General features: G+C 38.4%; 1 protein-coding gene across 2 annotated transcripts in view; it reads left to right on the top strand.

Annotated features, from left to right (window-relative positions):
* Positions 1-25,314, top strand: part of EEFSEC (eukaryotic elongation factor, selenocysteine-tRNA specific) — a 128,378-nt gene that overhangs the window by 58,751 nt on the left and 44,313 nt on the right. For both annotated transcript variants that reach the window (XM_076346374.1, XM_076346373.1), the window contains exon 5: positions 12,451-13,089. In XM_076346374.1, the coding sequence (XP_076202489.1) occupies positions 12,451-13,089 (639 nt within the window). The remainder of the gene's footprint in view (positions 1-12,450; positions 13,090-25,314) is intronic.

The following is a 25,314-nucleotide window of genomic DNA, read 5'->3' as shown; positions in this document are numbered from 1 at the left end:
GTGTGCGGCAATACTGTACAAAGTATTCAAAGATTGTTCTTTGCTATGTGAAACACCTTTACATGCTGGCATTAACAGTCCGCTCTTCTTTCATAGGCTTCAGGTTGCCCTCTTTGCTTTTACCAAGCTTCTATCGTTGGTGACCTGCTGTCAGGTATTTTTGTGTGATGGCTCTGGTGCTGTCTCGTCTGTTACCCATGAATGTTGCAACCTCAGTGAGCCTATTTTTAAGGTCCCTTCATGGACTGCATTTAGCTTCCTTTTAAAAGACCCATAATGGATTAAAATGATTCATAAATTGACAGATGTTTTCCATCTCTTCCTCTTGACTGACCATTTCCTTATTGTTGATATATAAACTCCCAGAGCAGATCTTCCTTGAGTTTCTGTGGAAAATATTCTGACAGACTGAATCCTAAAACAAATCAATAAATAAAAACACCAACAAAAGCAAAATTGCATTTTGTTCATAGTTTATCCTGAATATTTTGGTAAACATCACATTAGCCAAGGGAATCCTGTTGAGCATTCGCTGTGCCTCAGTGGTACTTGCACATCTCTGCACGATGGGCTTGTTCCCTTCCTGGAGTTGCAGTAGGCTTCCCATGTCCCAAATTCCTGTTACAGGTGTCTGTGATACTTGATACTGGAAAATGAGGCTACTTGTTTTAAATAAGAAATGAATTTGCACAGATGTTCAGAAATACTGAAATATGTTGATGCTAGTTGAAATTTGTTTGGATCTTGATGAAGGTTTAAAAATCACGTCAGTAGGACTGCCACTAAAAAGAGGTAAATATAGAAATATAGAATATTATATATATAAATATAGAAATATATAAATATAGAAATATTTATTCGCCTGATGACAGCTGAGAGGTTTAGGCAAATAGAAAGCGTGTTTAGAAGATAATAGTTTGGAGTTCTATCGTTTGAATACAGCTCTTGTCTGTCATTGTCAGAATATACTAGGTATGCTTGCAGCATGTATCAGGAATTATTTCTTTTATGATCAAGCCTAGGTTTTTTTTTAAATTGGACAGCTCTTCCATAGCAAGCTAACAAATCCTTGAGAGGCAAAGAAGTCCCAACTCTGTCTATTGCAAATGCTTGTTGTATCAGAGGTGAAGGGACCCTTTTCATGAGTTAATCAAAAAGACCTATGCAAACAAGCAAGAGGATTTTTTTCCTCAGTCAGTCACTACAGTTACAGAGCCTGACATTGTTAGGTGAACCTTCGTGATCTCATAGGCTACTGCATACTCTTGTGCGCCAGACCCCTCTTAATAAAAATGTGGGGCACTGGATACACAAATTCATAGCAGCTGTCACAGCTGGGCTGTGGTGAAGTTTGGTCAAGACCCTTTGAACTTTTTATTTCACACTAATCCCATTTAGTGTGATCAATATATGGACCTCCAGCTCCTAGGTCTGTTAATTAGGTGTCAAGTGTTGGGTTGGCCGGTGTCAGGCTGTAAAATACAAACACAGAAGAGACGATCAGTAGGGAAGTGAAGTGTTTATTGTCTGAATGTGTAAGAGCCATCGGTTCTGAAAAGTTGCCTTCCTGGTCTGAGATGTCCTTAGGGATCTTGAGCGTCTTTTGTTTCTCTCAGTAAGGTAAATGTATACTGAAATAAGCATTTTACCAAAAACATTGGTGTGTTTGGGGGCTGCAGAATAATGTAAAAGACCCAATTCTGCTAATAATTTGATGTTGGAATAGCTCTTTGCTTACCTTCCCTCCGCCCCCCCCCCAATAAAAATGCTTAATAATTGCTCTGGTAACTACTTGCATTGGGTTGTTTAAAATGGGAGTCCTTTCTTGTTTTGTGTATGTATATGTCTAAAATGAAGCATCTAAGATTTTACCAGTATTTATTTTAACTTGTCTATTCCCTGAATGCTACAAAGCACAGGATAACTTAGATCTTCACCTCCCCATCTCAAAGAATCTCGGGAGTTTTTTGAACTCCCCCATCTTTAGTTCTCTATCATTTGGGGAAGGGTAAATATGTAGAATGATATTTCAGCCTTCATACATTTTTGGGTTCCTTTATTTCAGTATTCCAGTGACAGAAAGGACTGGGGAGTTGCGAGTAGTTTGTTTCATCTCCTTTGAAGAAAACCTTAAATTTATAATCCCAGATCAGACCTTTCCTATAACTCACGCAACTCATCCTGTTAACTGTTTTAATATATGGCACCGCTATTTCATTAAACAACATCCAGGAATAATTAGTTCAGCAACGATGCCTCGGAACAAAAGCCCTTGATTTCGTTTAACTTTATAAGTTGGTCTCTTTTGATCTGCAAGAACACATCTGGGGCCTTTAAGAAAGAAGAAAGAAAAATATTAAATGTTTAGTAAGGCCGTTGGTGAAGGTTTCAAAGCACAGTAACCCTTTGGTACCAGGATGTAGCTCAGAGGCAAAAAAAGTGTGAATTTCTTATTTCATAAGATATCACACGGCATTTCTATCGTAAATGCTGTTTTTGCTAGCTGATGACCACTACATTTTGGCTTTATTTCCAGTTTCAAAAGATGCAGCCTCTTCATTCTCACCTCAATTTTTCTCCTCAATTTTTCTTCCCTTCTGCCCCCTTTCTTCTCCCAGCCACATGTGAATGGATTAATCAGAATCATTACTGTAAACATGACTTCTTTTTACTGTGTATCTGTGCATTAGAATTTGGTTTTGCTATATCAAACTTTGCACCATACTGCTTTTTTCCTTTAATAGCTTAGCATTATTTGCCAAGATGGTAGGGATAAATCCATTTGTTCTTTACTCTAGACTCAACTGCTGAGATTTGGAAAATATACAGTGCAGAGGATATAGATTTACTCATCTAATCTTAATCACTGTTACTGACATATTAGAAATTGCTTACCGGTTGAACTCCCTTAAAATTTGCTACCAAAAAAAATCCTACCTCAAGGAAAAATCTATAAAGATTTTGTATTGCAATTGTTTTTTTAATCTCATAAGAAGGATTATTGCGAAAAATACTTGTCTGATAGTAATTAATTCCTTTTTCTTCTCTTTTCATAGCAGAGGTAGCCTTTGTTTTGATTGTAATTAGTGCAAGGAATTCATTAGGAGTAGTACTGTATCGTTTGATTTGTACTGATGTGCATACCTGTGTTTGCTTGTTTGCTGCATGGCACTAGAGTGCTGTTGTGTTTATATTCCAAGTATTTCCTAGAAAATGTACAAATCGTCACAATTAATGTTAAGGTTTGCCACAGCTAATGAAGCCTACCAGATCTCTCAGTAATTATTCATCACCTTTGTTTCATTTTGTATAAATCATGGCTTCTATTAATGAGCTTATTTTAGAGAAGGGACAGGAGAATTTTGTTCATGAGAAAGAAATGAGGAAAAGAATTTTGTTCTTATTTTTCCCCTCGACCTGTCAAAATAGAAGTGAAAAGAGCTGAAAATACTATTTTTTCATTACAAGTTTTATTTTTTAAATGCAGCTTTATGTTCACTCTGTGTTTGTTTTCCTTAGTGAGCCTTTAACTCCAAGGTTATGACCCAATAATGACCTCCTCTTTCCACTCTCAATTGCTTTTGACCTACTACATTAAGTAAAAAGAAATAACCTAACAGAAGGGTAACTAGATCACTGCTACCACACCAAGGAAACAGGCAGGCTTTGGGATGCTCTTCTTTAATCTCTCTATCCACAGAGCCTTCATTTTAATTTGCAAAATTGAACCCAGATCGAGAGCAGTAAAGCCTGAATACAGTAAATATTCATGCCTCAGTGATCTAGAGTGGCTCCATTACATTTCAGAGATTGGGAGAATTACCTTTTGGATTATGTATATTCATGGGCTGATTTTTATTTGAGATATAATATTACTCACGTTGGGCTATATGTCGCACATTCTACCAAAACCAGCCTTCTCACAAAGCTTCAAATGTTCCTTACACGTAAAAGTTTTACTTCTTTACCCTATAGTTTCCTCCCTTTTATGCTTTTCAAAGACTGGTAGTAACCAAATTTCTTTTAAAGAAGGAGAAAAAAAATCCCAGTAGAAGTTCTTCTATAAAACCTTCAACCCTGTGTTTACTGTGATATATTCTTTTGCATGTGACTTTGAAGTCTTCAGATAAAAGTAGTAGTATTGTTCTAAACCTAAATCTATTTGGAAAAAAAATTCAGTTCATTCTGTTGGAAGAAGAAAATTCTAGACAGCCTTTCTTTAACCTATCAATTTGCACTGGTTTTGACTTCTTTTTGGGTTTGTTTTTCTTTGAAAAATGTTTTATTGAAATATTTTTTGATAAGTTGCAGAAATTTTAATTGGTATGTAAATGTTAAGCTTGTTCTGGCATAGTTTTACTATGTCTGATGTTCTCTGCCTAGGTACTTGCTGACTAAACTCATTGGCGTTATACTATGCTTTTAAAAGGCATACTTTGACATCTGTAGTGATAGATGGCACAAGTAGTACCACTTAATTTAAGGATACTTGACATCTTAAGATTCCTTTTTCAGTTACAAAAAACCTAGGAGAGATTTTAGTCATTTGGAGACGAAGGGATATATATAGTAGGTGTCTGGCTTCTGCTTCCTTCTACGCATCCTTGGAGCATGGGGATCTCTTCCTGACCTACAGCCCCAAGCGTTCAACGTGTACAGCTGTTAGGCTCTTTTGGCCAGAGGAATAAAAGGGGATGTGGTCCTCCCCTGTGTGAATAGATTCACCCAAATCTAAAAGAGGCAAGGCAGAGAGAAAATAAAGGTGCAGTGGGGCTTGGTGCTCTTGGTGTTCCCCTTGTGAATCCCAGGTAGAGGAGGAGATGTAAGGGGTGGAAGCCAAAGAGTGTGTTAAGATCATGTAATTACTGGGAAATGCTGCAAGGGCAAATCATGGTTGACTAGCCTGATTGCCTTCTGTGGTAAAATGTAGAAACAGGAAGAGTCATGACTTTAGTGAGGCTTGGGAAACATCTCTCTCAGCGTTCTCATGTGGAAGCTGGGGAGGTATGGGTTAGATTTGAGGGTTTTGGTGTGAGTTGAAAATTGGCTGAAGTGGTTGTGAAGCTATTGGAAGCTTTGCTGTGAATGAGGAAAACTGTTATGAAATTATATACATTCTGAAAAATCAGCTTTTTGCTTTCAAAACTGGATGTTGAGTTTTCTTGAGAATTTGGATTGTGACAAATTATGCAGTTGAGTTTCCTATCTCCAGTGAGGCGTAATGCTGTGTTATATCACAAGGTGACGAGATTACTGAAGTTTACCAAATAAATACTCCAGTAAGATAGCATACATGCAATACAGTGTGAATTTGACGGTTTACAGTAAATAAAGAATTTGGGGCAGTTCAGTCACAAGAAGAAAATAGAGGATTGTTTTCTTATTCAGTGAACTTTGTCCAGCCTGTGCATAGGATAGACGATTTTTTCTGTTGAAAAAATTTGAGATTATATACTTAAAGGCTACAGGAGAATGCATAGGCACAGAAGGTCACTTAACTTATGTGCAAAATCTTAATCTTAACACTTGCTAATTTTTGATTTGTGATTGTGTGCATGAATATAGCATACATGTAATTTAAATTAAAATTACAATATTAAAGCAGAGCAGCATGAGAATAGGATCATTGACCTGCTGCTTCTTTATTTACTGGATGCATAGCCATATTTTTAGATGCTGTGAAAGGAAATAAGCTAAAGGGATTTTAATGTATCCCCTTTTATACTGCTTTATTCCAGCGTTGCAGTGCAGGCTCTTCAGACTATGGTGTTATTTTATCAGGAGGAGGAGTATATTAAATAAAATCTGATAGCATGTGTGTGGCATTACATAAGCACCACAGTGGTCATATGGTGAATGCCCTTATAAATGTCACTTAAAAAAATTAAGTTAAAAGAATCATTCTATGTGAAATAGTTTTTCTTCCAGATGCTATATTCCTTTCTCATCTGGAGGCAAAGTGAGGCCATGGACAAATAATAGATTCTAGAAATATTCAAGATCTTTCAGAAAATTGTTACTAAGCCATGTGATCTTGGTGGCACCCGCAAACTTGGAATTATTTTTGACTCTTTGAGGTTTCTGCTCTTTGTAGTTGGTCCTAGCTGCTGTTGTGATGTTGACTCAGAAGAGATGGCTTTCCACAACCTGAGCAGTGGGCAAGGCTTGCATTGTGTGATTGCTGTTCAACAATGTACTGTTGTTAGCTCCTGTTTTATCTCTGTTTTATGCTGTTCTGAAATCCTGGTTGAAGATTTGGATCTAATGTTTCTCAGTGTTCATTGAGATACAGCATGAACCGCAAAGGCATCTTGGGGAATGAAAAAAATATTCCATATCTTAATTTTTAAAATAAAAGATTTTTTTTTATTTGGATGGAGGATGTGGATTGGAGTATGGTAGAGGCCTTGACTCATGATTTCTGAATGCTCGTTGTTGCTGTCTTGTGCCTTCACAGCCTAGGTGTCCTTTTGATACTTTCAAGGAGGAGTGGTTTGCCGCCTTAGCTAAACACGTTGCTGCTTACTCATCTAGAGGACTCAGCTTTGCTTGTGAATGGTCATCCCTCATAAAGCAAAGAATTCAGCATGTTTAGAAGAGAATTTATGAAAAGATCTGCTTACGTGTAAGAGCAGTCTTATGTCTGAATTAAAGCTTTTCTTAATTTCGGTATATGTGCTTAGACAAGGGTTGGCTGAAAACTAAAAATTGTGGTAGCCTTTCAGACAAGTGGGCTGCAGTTTTTTCTTGATATCCTCTGACCACCAAGAGATGATACTGGAAGCAGGAGGATGAGATGCCTCATTCCTTTTTTTGGATTTGTAGTAGATCAACAGGGAGGAAGGCAGTCCTTGCTTTCAAAAGCAGCAGATACGGGATGCGTTTTGGTCATGCAGTTGGGCCTTGGTTTGCTGCTCCTCTTCAGCTGTAAGCAGGCACTTCTACTGGATGATATTAAGGTGGCGTTTCTTGTATTTGGTACTCTGCTGCAATGTATGGTCAGTTTACGCCTTTCAAGTGTGGTTTTTTTTTTTTCTTGTTTGTGTGCTGATTCAGGCAGGCTTGCTCTTGATGTATTTCTAAACCTCAGGGCTGAAATGGTTCTTTCCTCGTTTATCAGTTCCTTTCCCTTGGATGTAAGTTTAAAGATGCAGCTCTTAGCAGCTGGGCTCTGAGATGTGATCTTTATTTTAAACTGGTTGGAGTCCTCGGCATTTAAAGTGGGGTCTTTTTTTTGTAATACATATGTAATACTCCTTTTATAAATACTACATTTATAATTAGTATTTTCTCTAATAGATTATTAAGACTAATTATTTTAACTTTGCAGTTCCTCATCAGTATTACAGGGAAGTATGGTTGCTTTATCTTTCATATCGGAAAGATGCACTCACAGCATTGGGAGGCAGCAGGATGGCTAGGTTCTTATCTAAAGAAGCTATGAGCAATGGCATATGGTTGATAACTTAATGGAAGTTGGATAAATAAAGGAAAAGAAGCTCTGACATATCAGGGGAAAAAGTCATTAGTGGACTTTTTCTGTATCCTGTTTTCTATTAGTCTGTACTAAACTGCTTTGAAAATCTTAGTGAGCTTTTCCTTTGGTCTTCAAATAACGGGTTCTCTTATATTGAACACATTTGTTTATCTCAAGGGCTGAACTGTTTGGGTGCTTTTGATTTGTTTTGCTTTTTTTTTTTTAATCTGCATTTGAACACAAACTTCTTTCTCACCCTTTTTATAGACCTTTTCATAATGCTTTAGGAACATTCATGTGATTATACAAATAAAATTTAAAAAGTGAAGCAAATCTGTTTGCAAATGATGCAAGATTTCAACACATGGCTCTTGATTTATATGATGAGATATAATCAATTCCCTTGTGCCATTATTAGAAAACAAAACGTGAGTGAATTTCTTAGTGAAGTTTGTAGCAAGTTTTATAATGGTATCCAAGTTTTTCATGTCTACCTACATTGTTTGCAAGCAATAAATTCTGTCTCTTTAAAGTTGCACTCAACACTGGTCACTTTCTTTCCATGTCTAAAGGCCTTATTCCCCAAAAGAAGAGGAAAACATATCTCTATTTAGTGGATTGCTAAAACGGGCCTTGCACTATTTTCATGGACAAGATGAGATAGAAGTTGTTTTACAGACAGCATTTTGAGGACAAAAATTGGGTGCTTGAAATAAATGCAAAGAAATGCCAAAGATATTGGTCATAGCTGGTCTCAGTTACGAACTCCTATTGCTCAGGACAGAATGCTCTGAAGTATTTAACATCATTTTGTTGGTAGGTGGGTGGACTTGAGTGATCTAGCCCCAACTCCTTACTTGAAATTTCTATTGCTGTAAAGCTAAAGAAAATATGTGAAAGTTTAGAACTGTGCTATAACTTGTGGGGATCCCTTACATAGGGAAACTAGATATGCATAAGAGAAACAAATCTAATACTGAGGGCCAGTTGCATCCTTTTCAGTGGTTCCAGGTTTGTATTTTAAAGGCCAGACAAAACAAAGATGAATTTTAGTTATGTACTTCAGTCTCCTGGAAAAAAAACCCCTACATTTGGAGTATTTTAAACCACGGACGAATGTCTCTGTCAGTCGGGGTCAGAGTGAAATGGAATGAAATACCGTACTGATGTTCATGGTCTGCTCAGAAAACAGGAAGTTAGTGATTTAAAGCTACGCTGGCTCTTGTTACTTGATCCAGTGGGTGCAGATCAACTCACTGATTCACTTCTCTGCTGGTTCCACGTCTGACCTTTTGAAGGAGATGCAATTCCAACTCCATTCTCGTGTGATCTAATCCACCTCCCCCAGTCACCTAAGCGCACTCTAGCATTGTTCTGGTCAGATTCTAATTCCTATGTATGTTATGCTCTTGGAACAGAGTTTATGGTCAGTTAAGATACTGTGCTGCAGTATCTCTTTTTACAGTTGATTCCGGTACTGAGAACACGTAGGTAAAAAGGAATGGGCTGGAATGTGTTCTTCCCATTTGCTTTTCTTCTTTCCCCTCATACATGTATGGGAACTTGAGATACAAGAATAGGTACCATGCATATAAGGGGAAAAACTGTTTACATTTAAAACAAATATAGATGGGCTGATTAAATCATCTGCAAGGTACTGGATAGGTCAGCATGAAGTGCTGATTTTCAGTAGGTTGAGTAACACAGTATTTTTTTCCATTCACATGTCTGAGGACAAGCAGATCTGTCTGAAAGCCAGACCCAGCTACCAAGAAATCAAGTGACTCTTAAAGCTCTGGGTGAGTGCAGCCAGGGTTGGGGGGCTTGCCTCCCATGAGAGAGTTGGGGGCAGCACAGATAGTCTGCTTTGGTTGCGGGGAAAAAGCTTTACTTTACATGATTCTACAAATTTTCAGTGTTGTTTTTTTGTTTTTTTTAATTAGGGTAGTCTTTTCTGAAAGAGCGGCCTGAAAGAGAATTAGTCAGGATCCAAGACTTTTCTTGAACTTGCATTGGAGACTGTGAGGACCGTCAGTAAATGTATGAACGGGAGCCATCCTGTTAAAGCCTCATGCAGCACTGGAAAATACTCCTGTATCAATACACCACTGCAAAGTTTCTCCTACACATAGGAATTACAGCAAGCTTTTGTCATGGAAAGTGACACTTTGCAATTGTATACTCTTTTAAATGTAGTTTAACACTGAGAAATGTGGAAGAAAACAGCTAGTATTCTGATAGAAGCCAGCTCTGTATGCCATGGTTGAGAACTGTAGATCTGATTTGAAAAAGTTTAATCGTGTGAAGTGAATATTTTAAAAGTACTTGTTAATTCTTTTTCCGATAGTTAATTATGGGCTGTATGTCAGATGCATTGAGCCTAATTGTTTGAGTTAATTTAAGGGGGGAGAGAGTAGGCATGACACTTTTGAGGAATGTTTCATAGATCCCTAATTAAAAGCTAAGATGTATTTGGAGTATATGCATACACGAATAGGTATTTTTAAACACGATTGTTATTCTTTAATGTTACCTGAGTTCTGTGAAAGATGTTTCAGATGAATATATGTAGACTGTTTTAGAGACTGGCAAATATTTTCTGTAAAAATTTCACTGTTAGATGGGCAGTTTCTAAAAAGTAATATTACAATCTGAAAAAGGACGTTTCTTTTGGTTTTGATTAGCAGCCAGAGATCCAGGGAACCCAAACAATATTTACAGTGGTAAAGCTCAGGGCCATTGTTATTTGTATAATTATGATTTCAAGAAGGAATACAGGATTTTTGTTGTTTTCCAGAAGCTGTGCAGCTGCTAGATTTTTTCCCTTTTTTAAAAATCAGCTTTCTGCATATTGCCTGTGACTGTTTTTGGAGAGCTCTTTATATTCCAGTTACTGAAGGTTTTAGTTCAGCCAATAGACTTCTCATCTACTTCTCTATTTTGATCTAAGTTTCTGCAATTTGTTCCCCTTGAAGTCTTTCTTCCTTTTTTTTCCACAGTCTTCTCTTAGTATTGCTTAGTTTGGTGATGTTGGGAATAGGCATACAAAGATTTGTCTGAAGCCAAGTACAATGCCCTTTGTTTAAGGCAGCAGGTTTTGTAGAAAAGGAAAAGGTGAAAAACAGTTTTGTTTCCACTTATGCTTTGCATCCAAGATGCAGAAAAAAGCTGGTATTTTTAGTATTATCCTTTAAGTAAATAATTCGTGATTAAAATTAATAAGGTTAACTTCTCTAGACTGTTCCGAGTCGTCTAACCTAAATGATGTTCTCTACACTGTGTTGACATAGTGAGAATGAAGCCCAGATCTGCTGAGGCCAATCCTTTGGTTTGGGATTCTTTTCATCAGTGGTTGTGTATTTTGGTTTCTTACCTTCAGGAGTTATAAGATAAATGAGGGTGGGCCAGGATTAAAAGATGGGCTACTAAGGGACATGCAGTGGTTGGAGATTGATTTGAGAACAGTTGTAGCCGAGTAAGACAGATACTAATGGCTTGAATGCTGAGAATTGCACAGTAGCATTTGACATGAGCCTTTTTGATAGCTGTAGAATTGGTACTAAGAAAAGGGAGAGAGAAGAAGAAATACTGAAAGTTGAGATCTATTCTAGTAATGTTGTTGTTCTGTATGCATTTACAGTATAATCTATTGTATATTGATACAGACATACTAAAGAAACAATCTCTGGAACGGAGCGTTCCCACGGAGAGTTCAGGTCTTGGATCTGAATTTTGAGGTTTCAGCCCTTCAAAAATATGTTGTATATAACTTTTCTGTACTAAGGACTCTTGTCCAAGTACTTAATATTTATTTAGGAGATAAATATTTTTTTATTGCCAAAAATATCTTTTCAGTATTAAAAGCTTGGTATCTAATGTAGGGACTTCAAGCAGAGTGGTTACCTATCCAAGCATCCAGCATTAGTATGAATGCAACAGGTGGCAACATAAACATATCAGAAAAAACATTTGGTTACACACAAACTGGGGGGAGGGGAGGGGGGAATCTTAGTATAGTTTGCAGAACTGAAAGAAAGGCCGAAATGAAGCCTTGTTAAACTAAACTGGTTTAGTCTGATCAAGCTGAGCCTAGACTGATCTTTAGCAGCTTATTTTATTCTTCTCCTTGAGAACTCCTTGAAGTAAGTAATACAATAGCAAGCTCATTACGGTCAAACTTTTATAGCATCTGGGAAGAACTAAATTAATTTTAAGTATAAGTGGTGGCCAGTGCTGCGCTTTTCCTATGATAATCCTTGCAGATGGAACCCCACGTTTTAGTGACAGTGATATGCTAGCCATGTATTTATGAACATTCAAATCTTTGCAAGAAAACTTTGTGGACTTTTTTTTTTTAAATATATAGAATGTCATAGACTAGGAGATGGTAGATTTTTGTATTACTCATTAATTTGCAGTGATAGTTTACCAGTTTTCATTGTGCTCGGTGTTGTACAAATACATTATAAGGAAAGGTTTTTTGTTCTGAACATTTTACAGTTGAATTCAACCAAGTCAAAGAAGCGTATGAAACGATTTTCATAGAAGGGGTGGGAAAACAGTGACATAGGTGCATGGATGGGTATTGTAGTGCTACACTTTTGATGGTGCAGGTACTTAGGGGGAGTACATTAAGTAAGCTGTTCCATGGTGTGGGTATGTATATCTGTTGATTTGCAGATAGTATGGAGGTATTGCAGCATAGGTAATGCAAACATCAACATAATTGTGGCCGTGATAATCTTAGTCTCATGAACAAAAGTAGAATAAGCTAAGAGGCTCAAACCTGTGGTAATTCTAAATGAATGGGGTATGATTTCAGTCTGTTCACTTCCTACTTTTTGAATTGTGGACTCTTCTAGAAGGTCAGTCATCTTACAAGAGAGCAGGGTGTGGTATGTGGGTTTGTGCTTGTGATGCAGTCGTGTGCAATTAATTGCTTCATTATTTTTTTCTTGCTCTTTCGTCAATAGGTGACAAAGAAAGTCAAGTCCATGCAGATGTTCCATACTCCTGTGACTTACGCTATGCAGGGTGACAGAGTAGGTATCTGTGTAACCCAGTTTGATCCCAAACTGCTAGAACGAGGCCTAATTTGCACCCCAGAATCACTTCACACCATCCATGCTGCAGTAATTTCCCTGAAGAAAATCCAGTATTTTCGAGGACCTCTTCAGACCAAGGCCAAGTTCCATATCACAGTTGGTCATGAAACAGTTATGGGAAGAGTAATGTTTTTCAGTCCAGCCCCTGCTGACTTCAATGAAGAAATTCAAGAAAATGTTTTTGATTTTGAAAAGGATTATCTTTATCAAGAGGAATACTTGTCCAAGGACTCAAATTCTTCAGAGGAGAACAAAGAAAATGACCAGGCAGAAGTCCAGCTCCCAAGACAACAGTGGGCTTTGCTAGAGTTTGAAAAACCAGTCACTTGTCCTAAACTGTGCCTTGTGATCGGCTCCAAGCTGGATACAGATATTCACGCAAATACCTGCAGGCTGGCATTCCATGGGGTACTGCTCCAAGGCATGGAAGACAAGAACTACACGGAGACTTTCCTTCCAAAGTTGAAAGTGTACAAACTGAAGCACAAAGAAGGACAAGTGGAAAGGGTAAGCTGTCTCTTTAATGGTATACATGGGAAGGGGAAATATTTGTTCTGTGTAAGTGCATATATTGGTGGGCTACAGAATTTTCACTGTCATGTTCCAGAGTCTTTATGCACATTTTGCTTATGTTTGTATACCTAGTGTATTACATCTTGTCTGCTTGCAAACAGTCAGAAATCACTGCTTAAAAGTGACTAGTTTATTCAGTTCAATGCAGTGTTGAGTAATTTGGTGCTGGTTTTTCACTGGTCCTTTTGATGTCTATCCATTGTTCTTCCTGCATACTTTGTTTGTGTACCTTCCTAAGTGGCTCATCTGTTCTCTTCCCAGTTGACAAAACTTCCAGCTTTCCATTGACATATTTTACACACTTATTCTGCAGTATATTGAAATTGTAAAGACAGTGTAAAACAAATAGAAAGTAGCATTAGATTGATTAAGTGTCCTTTGTGTTATTTTTTATGCATTTTTGCATTTTATTAAATAAGAATCTCAATTATTAACATTTCTTTTAGTAGGCAAAAAGAATCTCCTACAAGATGCCTTACAAAGCTATAGCATGCTGAAGTTGGGATCAAGCTCATGACATGGAGAACCTGGAGCCTTGATTAATGCATGTTGTTTCCTTATTGTACAGGTGTTAATCTGCTATAGTGTATGTACTTGACCCACCTCATTGTGACAGAAAATAGAGGTGCTTTCTGGAGGAGTTAGCCTTCACAGTAAAAATTAATTGGGATTTTTTTTTTACTGTCCCTTCAGTATGGATAGATACACTGTCTATAGTGGTTGGTATTATTACATTGCTGTCATAAGTTTGATCTTGGTGGTTACCTTTCAGTAATCAGTGGAGAACCATTTGTTTATACTTCCCATAGTGGAGTTTTTCATGATGAATGGTTTAGGTGGAGATGTATGATATATGAATAATATAATTACCCCTAAATGAGCAGAGTTGATGTAAACTTCAGCAAATGTTTACTTGATGTATTAGTGCAGTAGGTACTTTATTAACTTTTGGGTAAAGAACTATTTTTTATTTTCTTAATCCAAAACCTGATTGTTTGAAGAAAATGTTTAGTGTTCTTTTCGGAAGTCCATAAAGTTGTGTTGAGTACTGCATAATATCTCTCCTTACTTTACTGTAGGAGACTAAACACTTAGCATACCTTACCATGTTTGCAAGTTGTAATGCAGACTTCTTGAATACTTTTTTTGATTGTTTGCTTTACTAATTTAATAGTAAAAAATAAACTAAGAACCCTGTCAGGGCATGATTTTTGAATTAGTGAGGTTCTTTTCTAAATGCCTCACTACGTTAATTAAATGGGCAATTCGTATTTCCCCCTTTTCTGTGAGGTTTCTATGTTGCTGGTTTAGCTTTTTTTTCAAAAAAAGAAGTTTCTCCTTTGGATTTCCACTACTGACTTTGGAGGCCATTCTTTTCAAAGGAACTATGGACCTGTGGTCTTGTGTTGGTTGTTTGGATGCCAATTTTGTCACTAGGAAAGGAAGGTAGTTACGAGGAGGATATCTGTAGCTTTCTGAAAATTTTGTCTCTATTAATATGGGTTATATAGGACACCCAAAATCAGCAGTTGCTTTTCAAAATTTTGGTAGCAGGGGTGTTGTTTCCTTTGTTTGGAATGGCCGGCTACCTTTCTCTTTGGCTAATGGTGATGTTGAACTAGAACAATGGGTCCAAAAGCTTCTCTAATCTGCAGAGAAGCTTAGACCAAATGTGTGTGTCTGGATACCAAATCTTGGGATGCTCTAGAGCTATCTGAACTCATAAAACACTTGCATTTATCTTCGCTAAAAATTTACTTGCTTGTGCATGGCCTGTGCTCCTAATATCCACAGAGACCTGGCTTACTAACTCCTTTTGTTTCTCCGTAGCTATAGGAATGTGAATGAGAACAGAAGTTTGTGTGACTCATGGAGACACATGCTGCTTGTGTTTTGTTTAACTGAAATGAACTGGTCTCAGATTCTTTCTTTATTTTTGCTCCCAATGCATGGCGCTAGTCTGTGGGAGTTGAAAACTTGCAGAGTACCAACTGTGCGAGTGTGAGTTGTCTGACTGGGTTCACAGTTTGCCGTTAGCCTTGGTCGTGCATTTTTAATTGGTTTTATTTAGTGTTATTTTCAAATGCTTTGCCAGTTTACTTATTCTGCTATTGATTTTACTGTGTAAATAATGGAATAACGTTAATCAAATTACACATATTTTATTTTATGGTCCAGAAAAAACCCCAATGAATATGGGTTATTGAACATTTGACCAACAGAGTCATTTATTAGGCTGATATACCAGTGAACTGTTTTGATATCTTCCCATGCCTTTTAAAATGTAGAGCTGGGGGTTTTATTATTTTATCCTGTCTTCATGTGTCACACACTGTGCCCTATATATAGGCCTTGATCACTGTCTATATGCATACTAATTGGCCCTGTAAAGGAACAGTTGCCATCGAATAGTCTGTCTGCAGGTTAGGTTTGTTCTCTGATTCTGCCTGCTGTGGTACTGTAGATACTCAGAGTTGGCATTTTCCTTGATGCGTGCCAAAAGGATAGTGGAGCAAATGTCGTAAGAAAAGCTCACGATGTAAAGTCACAGGAGCACGCAGGTACTTGGGAGAGTTGGTGGGAAGAGGATTGTGCCAGTTATAAAGGACCTGCTGGGGAAGTACTTGCAGCGTTAGTTGAGGTAGCTACTATTAAGTCTGTGCTTTTGCAGAGCAGAGAGCAGCAGGAACAATGGGGTGGTACAGTGACTTATTTTAGTACACAAAGTCGCTAGCTAATAGAAAATCTGAATCAGCTGGTCCCACCCTGCTGCTGATGGATGGCTGGAGATTAGGATCGCTGAATTTAGGGTGTCTATTCTTGGCACTGATACAGGAAAATTTCTTTCTCTGTTGAGCAAGGAAGCTCCCCCCCTCCTCACCTTCCCTGGGGAGGCATAAAAAATAATAATAATAATTAAAAAATACATGTTACCTTCACAAGAAGTGAACTTTTCCTCCAGTGAATACTGCTGGGGAAAATTAGCTTTGTAGCTTCCTGAAAGGCTGGGAGAGAGGGAGGCAGGGGCATGTAATGTCCGCCTTCCCGGGTTCAGCATGGGGTGGAAACATGCTCTCAGAACTGGGCTGTAATGGAATTCAATAATGTACCCGTCTGTAAAATGCTGCAGCTAATCTGATGTGGGCTCTCCCAAGCCCCCTGCTTGCTGCTAGAATTAAAATAAATTCCCTGCAGTTTAACTACCAGTTTACCCAGGAGAAATCAGGCATTTATGGTTTGGCTTTTTGTTCCTATTCTGATTAATTTTAGAGCACTGATGGAATAGTAAGAATTGTAAATTCATTAAGTTTCAGCATCACAGTACTTTTCTTTTGTGCCCCTTGTGTATGGCACCTGCCTGGATTTTAAGGTTGGGGGTTTTTTGTTTTTGTTTTTGGATTTTTTTTTTTTTTTTTTAATAAGAGAACAACATTTATTCTCAAATATTTTTTTGGTTCTCTAAGAGCAAGTGTGACATTTTTGCTGTTTCACATAGAAATCAAATCTATGAACTGGGTAAACACCGTATTTTTAAAAGGTAAAAAAAACATACTTAAACTAGCAAACAGTCTTGAATTAGTACACTTTAGTGAAAAGTCATGCCTAAGCTTTGGCTTTTCTTTTGCCTGGCTTTTCTCATCTGCTCAAGTGATGGTAAATGTTCTACGAAAATTCAAGTACCCTTGTACTTCTCACTGTTTCCTTTTGGTATCTTGCCTCTTTAATGCTAAGACTTGAGCTAGAGCACTGGGAGAGAAAGAATCAAAGCCTTACTACTGTTGTTCATCAGGATCTTTGAATTTACCTGTCTGCAGCTTATCCTTGAGCCTCTTTTCACATCCTTGCTTATTTATCTGCTGATTTTTTTTTTTAAGGTATGTATTACTGTAGTATCTGAGAAATTTGGCTTTAAAACATTTATCATCTGCCTCTTTGGATAAGTTAGTGTTGTCTGAGATGCTGCATAGTGCAGGAAACTTGCTTCTAACCAGGATGGGGCATTTTGGGGTCTGCACTTATGCTGGGATTGCATCTTCGTTACAAAAAAGTTGCACGATTCAAACTGGAGTTAGGATTTTATCTGATGTTTTTGAACTGTTGTAGAAGTGTGCTCCTGATTTGCTTTGGACCAGATTTGTTTTGGGGTTAGAGTAAGTCTTCAGCAGTTAGTTTTAAGGAAAATCAAAATCTGCCATTCCCTCAGAATTAAGAGGGCACTGGCAAAGGTTTATATTTGCATAACTTGATGATTTAAAAAATGATGTGAAATACTAGTCCAGTTTTCTCTTGCAAAGAGGACTTGAGACAGGGGAGAAGTTCAGTGGAAGGAGGTTTCTGTTGAGCATCTTTCTGGCATGGTTATGTGGAGGCAGACTGTTGCCCTCTGGACACTATTTTTGCAAAACCTTGGCTGTCTGACAAATGTACTTTCAATAGGAAAAAGAGCTAGGCTGGCAACAAGTGGCTTGTACTGATAAAAAGGTAAAAGCAGGGCTGAGAGTGCTATTGTGAACACCAGTGTTGCTTTAAGGAGCGTGATCTGGGAATCTTGGTGAAAAAAGGGCAAATGAGATGCTGCGAAGAAAGTTTTATCCCTCTGAATTGACATACGGTGGTGGCTGTGAATGTGGGCTTGCTAAACTGTAGCAGGTCAGCAGCCCCTGTGGTAGGAGACAAGCAAATTATGAAGATAAACAGCAACTGTTGTCCTTGGTCTTGTGCTTCTGGAGACAGGCTGCTCACCAGTCAGCTCTTCAAAGTTCTGTGGGCAGAGACTTGTATTAATCCTAACACCATCGCTGAAATATCTTCCTCTCTGAATTTTACCTCTACGCAGCATTGCAGATTAATTCCAGTCTGACTCATGAAGCAGTTACTCAGTTCCTGGGATAAATCCTTTATATTTGTTGTGTTGTTTGCTCTTTGGCTTCCATGGACATACAGGTTGAGTGCAGTGAGTTTCAACTGAAAGGTGAACCATAGAAGTGCATCGTGCTTTCCTGCGTGACTCAGATATTCTGCCTGTTTTGAAAGTGTTCACACAAGCAGGATTTATCTTAGGATGGTTTCCACAGGGTTCTATTGTCAAGGATGCTCGTAAATCAGTAGCTCTATGGCAGAAACAAAAGGAGAAGGAAAACTCTCTGCCTTGCTTGCATAGCACAAGCTGCACCTTCTGCACTTTCAAGCTTGTGTAGAGAAAAATAGATGCATCTCAGCTGCGATTGTTTCCCATTTTAAGCATAGCAGAATGTTTTCCTATGAGAATGGGCTTGTCCTTTCTAAAGATGCTTTCTCTGTGTTCCTCTGACATTAAGAAGAATGAATTATCTCTGTGTATTTTAAAGTTTTTAATCTGTTCTCATTATTTGCCTTGCTCTTAGGCTTTACTTATTTGACAGTATGTTTCTTCAGCAGTTTCCTTTCATGTGTCATAGCCATGGGATGTCCTAGTTTTATTCATAGTCACTCTGTTCCCATGTTTTGTGGGTTGCTGGATAGTGAGTTTTCTTACTGAACTCGTTCTTGTGGGGACTGAGGCCATCAGGTAGCTAGCATGCTTAGTTCCTGGAGGATGGAAGAAGCACTTATTGCTTAATGTTACTAATTGTTTTTGGTGTGATCTAAGTGTCCCCAAGGAGAAAAGTATTGTTGCAGGAGCAAGATGTGAAAGCAGGGTAAGTTTATCAAGATTTTCATCAGAGCATCTCTTCTGAAGTTTGAATGGAAGTGAAAAAGATTATCTTTCAGCATCTTTTAAAAGTGTTGGGTTTTTTTTCTCTTCTTACAGTAGGATAACAAGAGCTGTGTCAGAGCAAGTGCATTACCTGAGTGGTCAAATGGAAGCTCTTTGTCACCATTGCTTAAAAGATTTTTCTAGCCTTTCAGAAAGAGGATGAGATATTGTGGAGATGTGTACTAGTAAGCAACTGCAGGAAGTTTGAGAAAATAGTATTTAAATTTGTTGATGACCAGCAATGACCCAGGCTATCCTTTAGGGAGCTAGACATTTTGAAAAGCAGCGGTTGTGAAAATGGCATTTTTTAACAATTATCAGCCATATTTTGTCTTTAATTCCTTATGGCTTTTTATTAGTGAAAACACCAACATTTAGAGTACGTGTCAAGTTTATTGTAGCTCAGCCACACACTTAAGCAAACCGCTGAAGGGAGGGTACGAAGGAGGAAAAATTAACCCATCCGTGAGTGAATAGGAACATCCAATGTGGTTCACTTAGGGGATGAGACCAGACTTCTGGGGAAGTTGTCTTTGCTTGGGGAGGTGGTAAGTTAGCATGGGAGTGCCAGAGTATTCCTGTCTGGAAAGATTCCTGAGTTAGAGGATCATGTGTGAGCAACACTGGTACTTTTTTTTCACTGAATCCTTTCCAGGTATCTTATCAGTAACACCAGAATTCGTTTCACGGAGTTGTGCCCATGCACTGTATTTAAAAAATTTGCCGCAGAAATACTGTTCCTTGAATTGTCTGTTGCATGGTTGCAGTGCCACTAGGAATGAAGAGAAGTAAATCTTACCTGCTCAGATAGTTAGATTCTTCCATCTAACTTACTTCTAGATAAAGGATGTTTCATTGGCTTACTAGGGCTAATGTTTTATCTGCTATTTTCTTATAGTGGCGCTGTATTTCCAGCAGGATAGCAAGTAAAAACCCACTGCATCAGCCAGGCAATGACGCTTTCTGGGTGACTCATATGGTGCGCAGACTAATACAGGCACAAAGTGAGTAACAAGACCAAACTGGACAGTGAAAACTGATTGAGTGCTGCCTGCAGGCACAGGCAGGGACCTGGGCTGTCTGCAGAACCTTCTGTGACTCTAGCTGGGAGAAATGGTGGATGTCATTCCATCTACTGTAAACATGCAGACGCCACAATTAATATTTTTCCTGCTTTGAAGTCTGAACATGAGTTTGTTTGGTTCTGCTTGATTGCTGATGGTATGCTAAATACAGTAATAATCAGAGATGAAGGCAATCAGGTGAATAAAAGTGCACAGCACATTCACTAGTTAAAATGCACTGTAAAATAGGAATATAAAAGATGCATTTATTTATTGGCTCTTGTTTAGTTTTTGAGTGAAAGGGTTTGAGAAGCTTAGTGTGGGGAAAGGGAAGGGAGGGCTGTATGCTCATCAAACAGAAATACCATTTCTGTTAAACAGTACTGAGAAAAGAGTGGCAACTGACACAACATAGGGATTAACATAGTAGAATAAATTTGTCATAAAAGCGTACCAGCTAAGTCACAGAATCTGCTTGCTTACTCATATGAAAAGATTGGTATTTTGTTCACTCACCAAGAAAAGAATGGCTTGCTCCACATGACTGGGTAGTAGAATTTTGCAAGGTTTGAGTAACACCTATGGTTGTTATTTATATTATTAAATTTAAAATGTAGACATGCTTTTGGGTCTTACAAGTGTATGGACAGCTGGTCTTGATTTTTCTGAGGTTGTGTAAGAGTCACCTGTGGGGGAATCGGTTTGTCAGCAAGGCAACCAATACACCATTTTATTTATTGGATACAAAAATAAATTAAGAATGTTACTTAGGTTGCAAAATCAAGCACTTGAAAGTTAGGAAATACCAGATTTACAGTTGCCTATGCAACATTAATTCTGTTCCCCTGTGCCTCTACCCTGTGCACTTCATAAGGCAGGGTTCCTGTGAAATTTTTTTGGATGTGGTCATGTAAAGACTATATCATGGGGCATATCAAAGAGGGACAGCAATAAGGTTGAATGGACATCTGGCATTTCTTAACTTAAGTGCCCAATTCTGCAACTTACATTTATATAAAACCTAAGTTATTTAATTTCCTAGGCATTTTTAAAGTAAAAAGGTAAAGTAAAACTAAACTTATGTGTTTATTGAACTGTAACCATCCCTCTACTGTACACTTTCACTAGGGTTTGAGTTACAAATATTCAGCAGTGTAGCACATACTTGCTTAATACCACAAACCTTGTTAACCAAATGGCAGAAGGAAACTGTTGTCCAAGAGAGATGATGGGCTGTTGGGATTTGGGCAGAGGATGCACACGCTGGAGTTGGAGATCATTAGAGGATGGGACAGGCTTGGGATGTTTGTCCGTGTGGTGTCTTCAGGAGGGGATGTGAGTCTGTGTCAAGAGTCGGCTCTCTCCTCTCCCTCGGCATCAGTTGCTTCTGGCAGCTCTTTGCAGGCCTGTCCTTGTTGCCTGCTTAATTTCCAGTGAGGATTTTGTAAGCCTCTGTTCTTTGTTCTTCTCTGCCCGCCCTAAGCTATTTGTGGGCAGTTTCCTTTAGAAACAAATTAACTTACTGTCACTTTACTCGACCTACTGCTATGTGCCGGATCGATGCGCTGTTCCAAATGAAACTCATTGGGTCGCACTGATGTTTCCTTTCGGATGTTTAAGATCTGCAAACCTAAGATTGCCACAAACACTTTAAAATAGTTGAAGGAAGTGCCTGAGTGTTCTTAAGTCATGGAGATACCACCAGAGAGTCCTTCTGGCTGCTCAGAACCGCAGCCTGGGAGGAGCCCTCTCCAGCTTGGCAATCCTCTCTGCGTCCTTCTTACAAGGCCAGGTCAAGACTTCTGCATCTACAGATCTGCTCTACAGAACAGCCTCTTTCTTGGTTTGTGCTTGGATAGTAACCATTGCAGGTTTTTTAATCTTTATAGCATTTCAAGCCAGGACTGGCTGATCTGGAGATGGAGGTCCTGAGCAGTATAGTATGTAGTAATAGTCTGTAGCCTTCTCTTTTTCCTCTCTGTTGATGTTGCTTTTCTTACATAAAGGGAACACAGCATAGATTGGTGTAAAGATTAATAAAATTATGACATCAACCAGTTCCTTCTCACTTGGTAAAATGAATGCGTTCTTAACTAGGCTGTGTCAAGAATTTAGTGCCTGTGTTATTTTGGGATTCAGCCCTTCTAAACTTTAAATAGAGGTGAAGGAAACTTGCGCTATAAAGGTGTATAATGAAGTTAGTGCCCTGTTTGTACCCTGTGCGTGCCTGGAGAACACTGATTGGTATGCATAGAGCTTTTAAAAATCTAAACCAGTCTGGTTATGCAGTTCTTACTCATTGTCCTGAGTCAATACTAAAGATTCCTTTTCCACTCCTGTACTTGTCTTAACCAGGTTACAGTGATGGCAAAATGCTCAGCAAAGGGAAGGGCATTTATGGCTGCTTGTTAGAAATTCTCAAATGCAATCATGCCTTTTCTGAGCAACGAAGAAAAGGGCAGAGAAAGGAAGATGTTTCTTGGATACGAGAAACATAGGCTGGGGAGAGATGGGGCAAACATCTGAAACCCAAATTTAGTGGATATGCCGAGATGTCTGTGTGACGGCTTCTTGCTCTATTAAAACAGCAGTAATGAGACATGAAGTACTGAAGGAGATGAACTTGTCATCTCTGTTCCTTCCTCCTGGATGGATGTTCAAAGGCAGAAGTTTAGTTTGCTCACTTGGAGGATGGTGAGAAGAAGGTCTTTAGAGCCCAGCAGACAACCAAAAGCTTCTAGGGCCGGAGGGAATTGCAGCAAGAAAAGCCTTTAATACTTCTATGCTGATGTAAGCTCTTGAGGAAACAATGTGGCTGACCAAATCGTTCTTTCTTTGTACCAAGTCGTTCACCTAGTTCTCAGTAACAAACTAAAAGCTAGAAGAGTCTTTGGAGAATCAAAAAAGCTGCAAACCTAATAGCGAAATCCTCTCAGTTCCTTTCTCCTTCACCCTTTTTGCGGCCTCATGTACCGTCATTTTCTCAATGCATGAAGCCACATTTTAAAAAAGAACAGGAATTTGCAGCCTCCATAATATTCCCATTTCTGACACAGAAATGGAAAGTGCTCGAAACTGTTTTCTAGAAATAAATGAGCTGTCACTGATCATGATGAAGATGTCTCAAGTGTACTTTTTCTAAAGTACAAAAAAGTAATAAAAATACTTTGTATTTTCAGTGTTAGTCATAGGGGGCTTTTTGTTCTTTTTCCCCTCCTGTTTTCTGCTTTGGTTTCAATGGGCCATTTTTCAGTTTGCTGAGAATAATCCTCAGACCTGTTTTTATCCTTTTTCTTTAAAATTGTTTTATTTCTATTTAAAACCATATAATTTTAGATTAAATAAGAAAAGGTTTGAGACAGAGAAAGTAAAAGCACTGAATATTAAATACTAGAAAGAGACACAGAGAAAGAGTAACCTCTTCTGATTTCCCGTCTCATTCTGGCACCGCTTTGTTTTCCTCCTGTGTGTTTCTGTTCTGATTCCCCCCCCCCTTTTTTTTTTTTTTACAGATGTGTTAAGACATGGAGTTGCTTGGTCTCAAAATGTGTGTGATGGATTGTTTGAGAGGGTGTTCAGATGACAGTAATTTCTAAGTTATCTTAAAAATGAGAGTGGTTTAACAGGCTGGACAGTATAGCTTGCTATCCCTGCTCAAAGGGAAATCGCGGAGTTCTTTTTCCTTGGGATTCTACTATGGTTTGCACTGAATGCCAACACATGTAACATTAACTGTGGTTTTGCAAACAACATACGGTAGCGTAAGTACTGCTTAGATGGGGAGTGTGAGGTGGTTAATTTTTTCTGTGAACTTCTTGGTATTAGCAAAAGTGTTATGTGCCAGAGATGCGCATACTTCACCTATGGTTATAAAGTGCTGTTTACTTTTCTCGTGCAAACACAAAAGCCAAGTGGGAAGGGATATTTCATAAACTCAGTGCTATTGTGTCCTCTGGTCTAAGCCATAAAACAAGAGTAACAGAGACGTTCCCTTTGAACTTGAAATCCCTTTCTAAGCTGCTGATCTAACCTAAGTGAGAGTGGGAGACTATACCAGCCAGAAAATTTTTCTCTTCTGGGTATTTCCCTCCACCCGCTCCTCTCTCTTTTTCTTTTTTCTTTTTTTTTTTTTTTTTTAAAGTCCTTAAGTGAGTTTGATGCTGCACCTCTGCCCATAAATTTAAAAAAATATTATCGTAATGTAGGTCAGTGAACTGAAACGCCACTGTACACCATGGGGGATTAAAGTCAGAGAGGCAGCCCTCTCCCACTCCCACTAGGTCATATGACAATATAAACAAGAACTGCAAGGAGCCTTCAGCTTTTTCTTGCCCTAATCCTTTGTTTATGCAGCACTTAAACTGACTTTTGGGGTCGTCTCTGTCTGGCATTAAAGCCCTAAAGCTTTTTGAAGTTTCCCTGAAGTTAATAAAATTAGTCTGCCCTCATTGCTAGGCCCCTTGCTGCTGCTTCAGAGCAGACTGCGTACTCTTACTGTCTTTGCGGCATTTGGCTTTTTAAGTTAATAATATTTTATAACAAAAAAAAAAGAGTGTTTGAGAGAAAAGCCGAAAGCTCTCCCAAAAGGCTGTTCAGCTAATAGGCAAAGTGATTGCCATTGTAGATGTTCTGAGAACTCAAAAGGGATTAACTTAAAATCCAGTGATTGGAGGTAAATTGCTGGTAAAGTAATTGGAAGTGTTGAGTTTCAGTTGGAGAGAACAACGTGCATTTCTGTGGCTTTTTACAAAGCAAGACTAAAACAAAAATTTAATTTTTCTTTTACAAAATGAGGTTTCCTTCATAGCAATTCTCTCCTTCACCTATTTATTTTAATGCAAAGACTTATCACTTATCTTAGTTTTTGTTACATCAAGCATTCTCTCATTATTTAGTCATCTTCAGGGATGAATTGGTGATAGGCTAACTGGGGGGGACAGATGACACAGGGTGGGATGTATAGTATTTAGTGTACGAGGCTGAGACTTCAGGTCATAAAGGTTTTATTCCAGACAGCCACTCAGGCAAGTCACTGATCACTTATTATCTCAGCACTGCTAAAGCAGTTGTTTTTCTAATGGCCTATAGAGATGCCCAAGGAATAATAGTGATATGGACAGAACACACCAATCAGCTAAAGGAGGGATTTTTTTTAGCAAGTTCACCAGTGAAAGGAACAGTGCGGCTGGAGCCCTTGGTTACTTTGCTAAACTGTGTGTATAAGAGCAAGACACTAAAAGCACATTTACTTACAAAAAATGAGGGGGTTTAAAATCAAAAGGTATTAAGTGAGTATGGTATACCTAAAGGGTGATAGATTTTGTTGCTGTTATAATCAACGATTGTAGGTTATCGTTA

This window comes from Aptenodytes patagonicus, chromosome 8, assembly GCF_965638725.1.
Source record: "Aptenodytes patagonicus chromosome 8, bAptPat1.pri.cur, whole genome shotgun sequence".
NCBI lineage: Eukaryota > Metazoa > Chordata > Aves > Sphenisciformes > Spheniscidae > Aptenodytes > Aptenodytes patagonicus.
The sequence above is the reverse complement of the archived record's forward strand: the minus strand, read 5'-3'. Positions and strand labels throughout refer to the sequence as shown.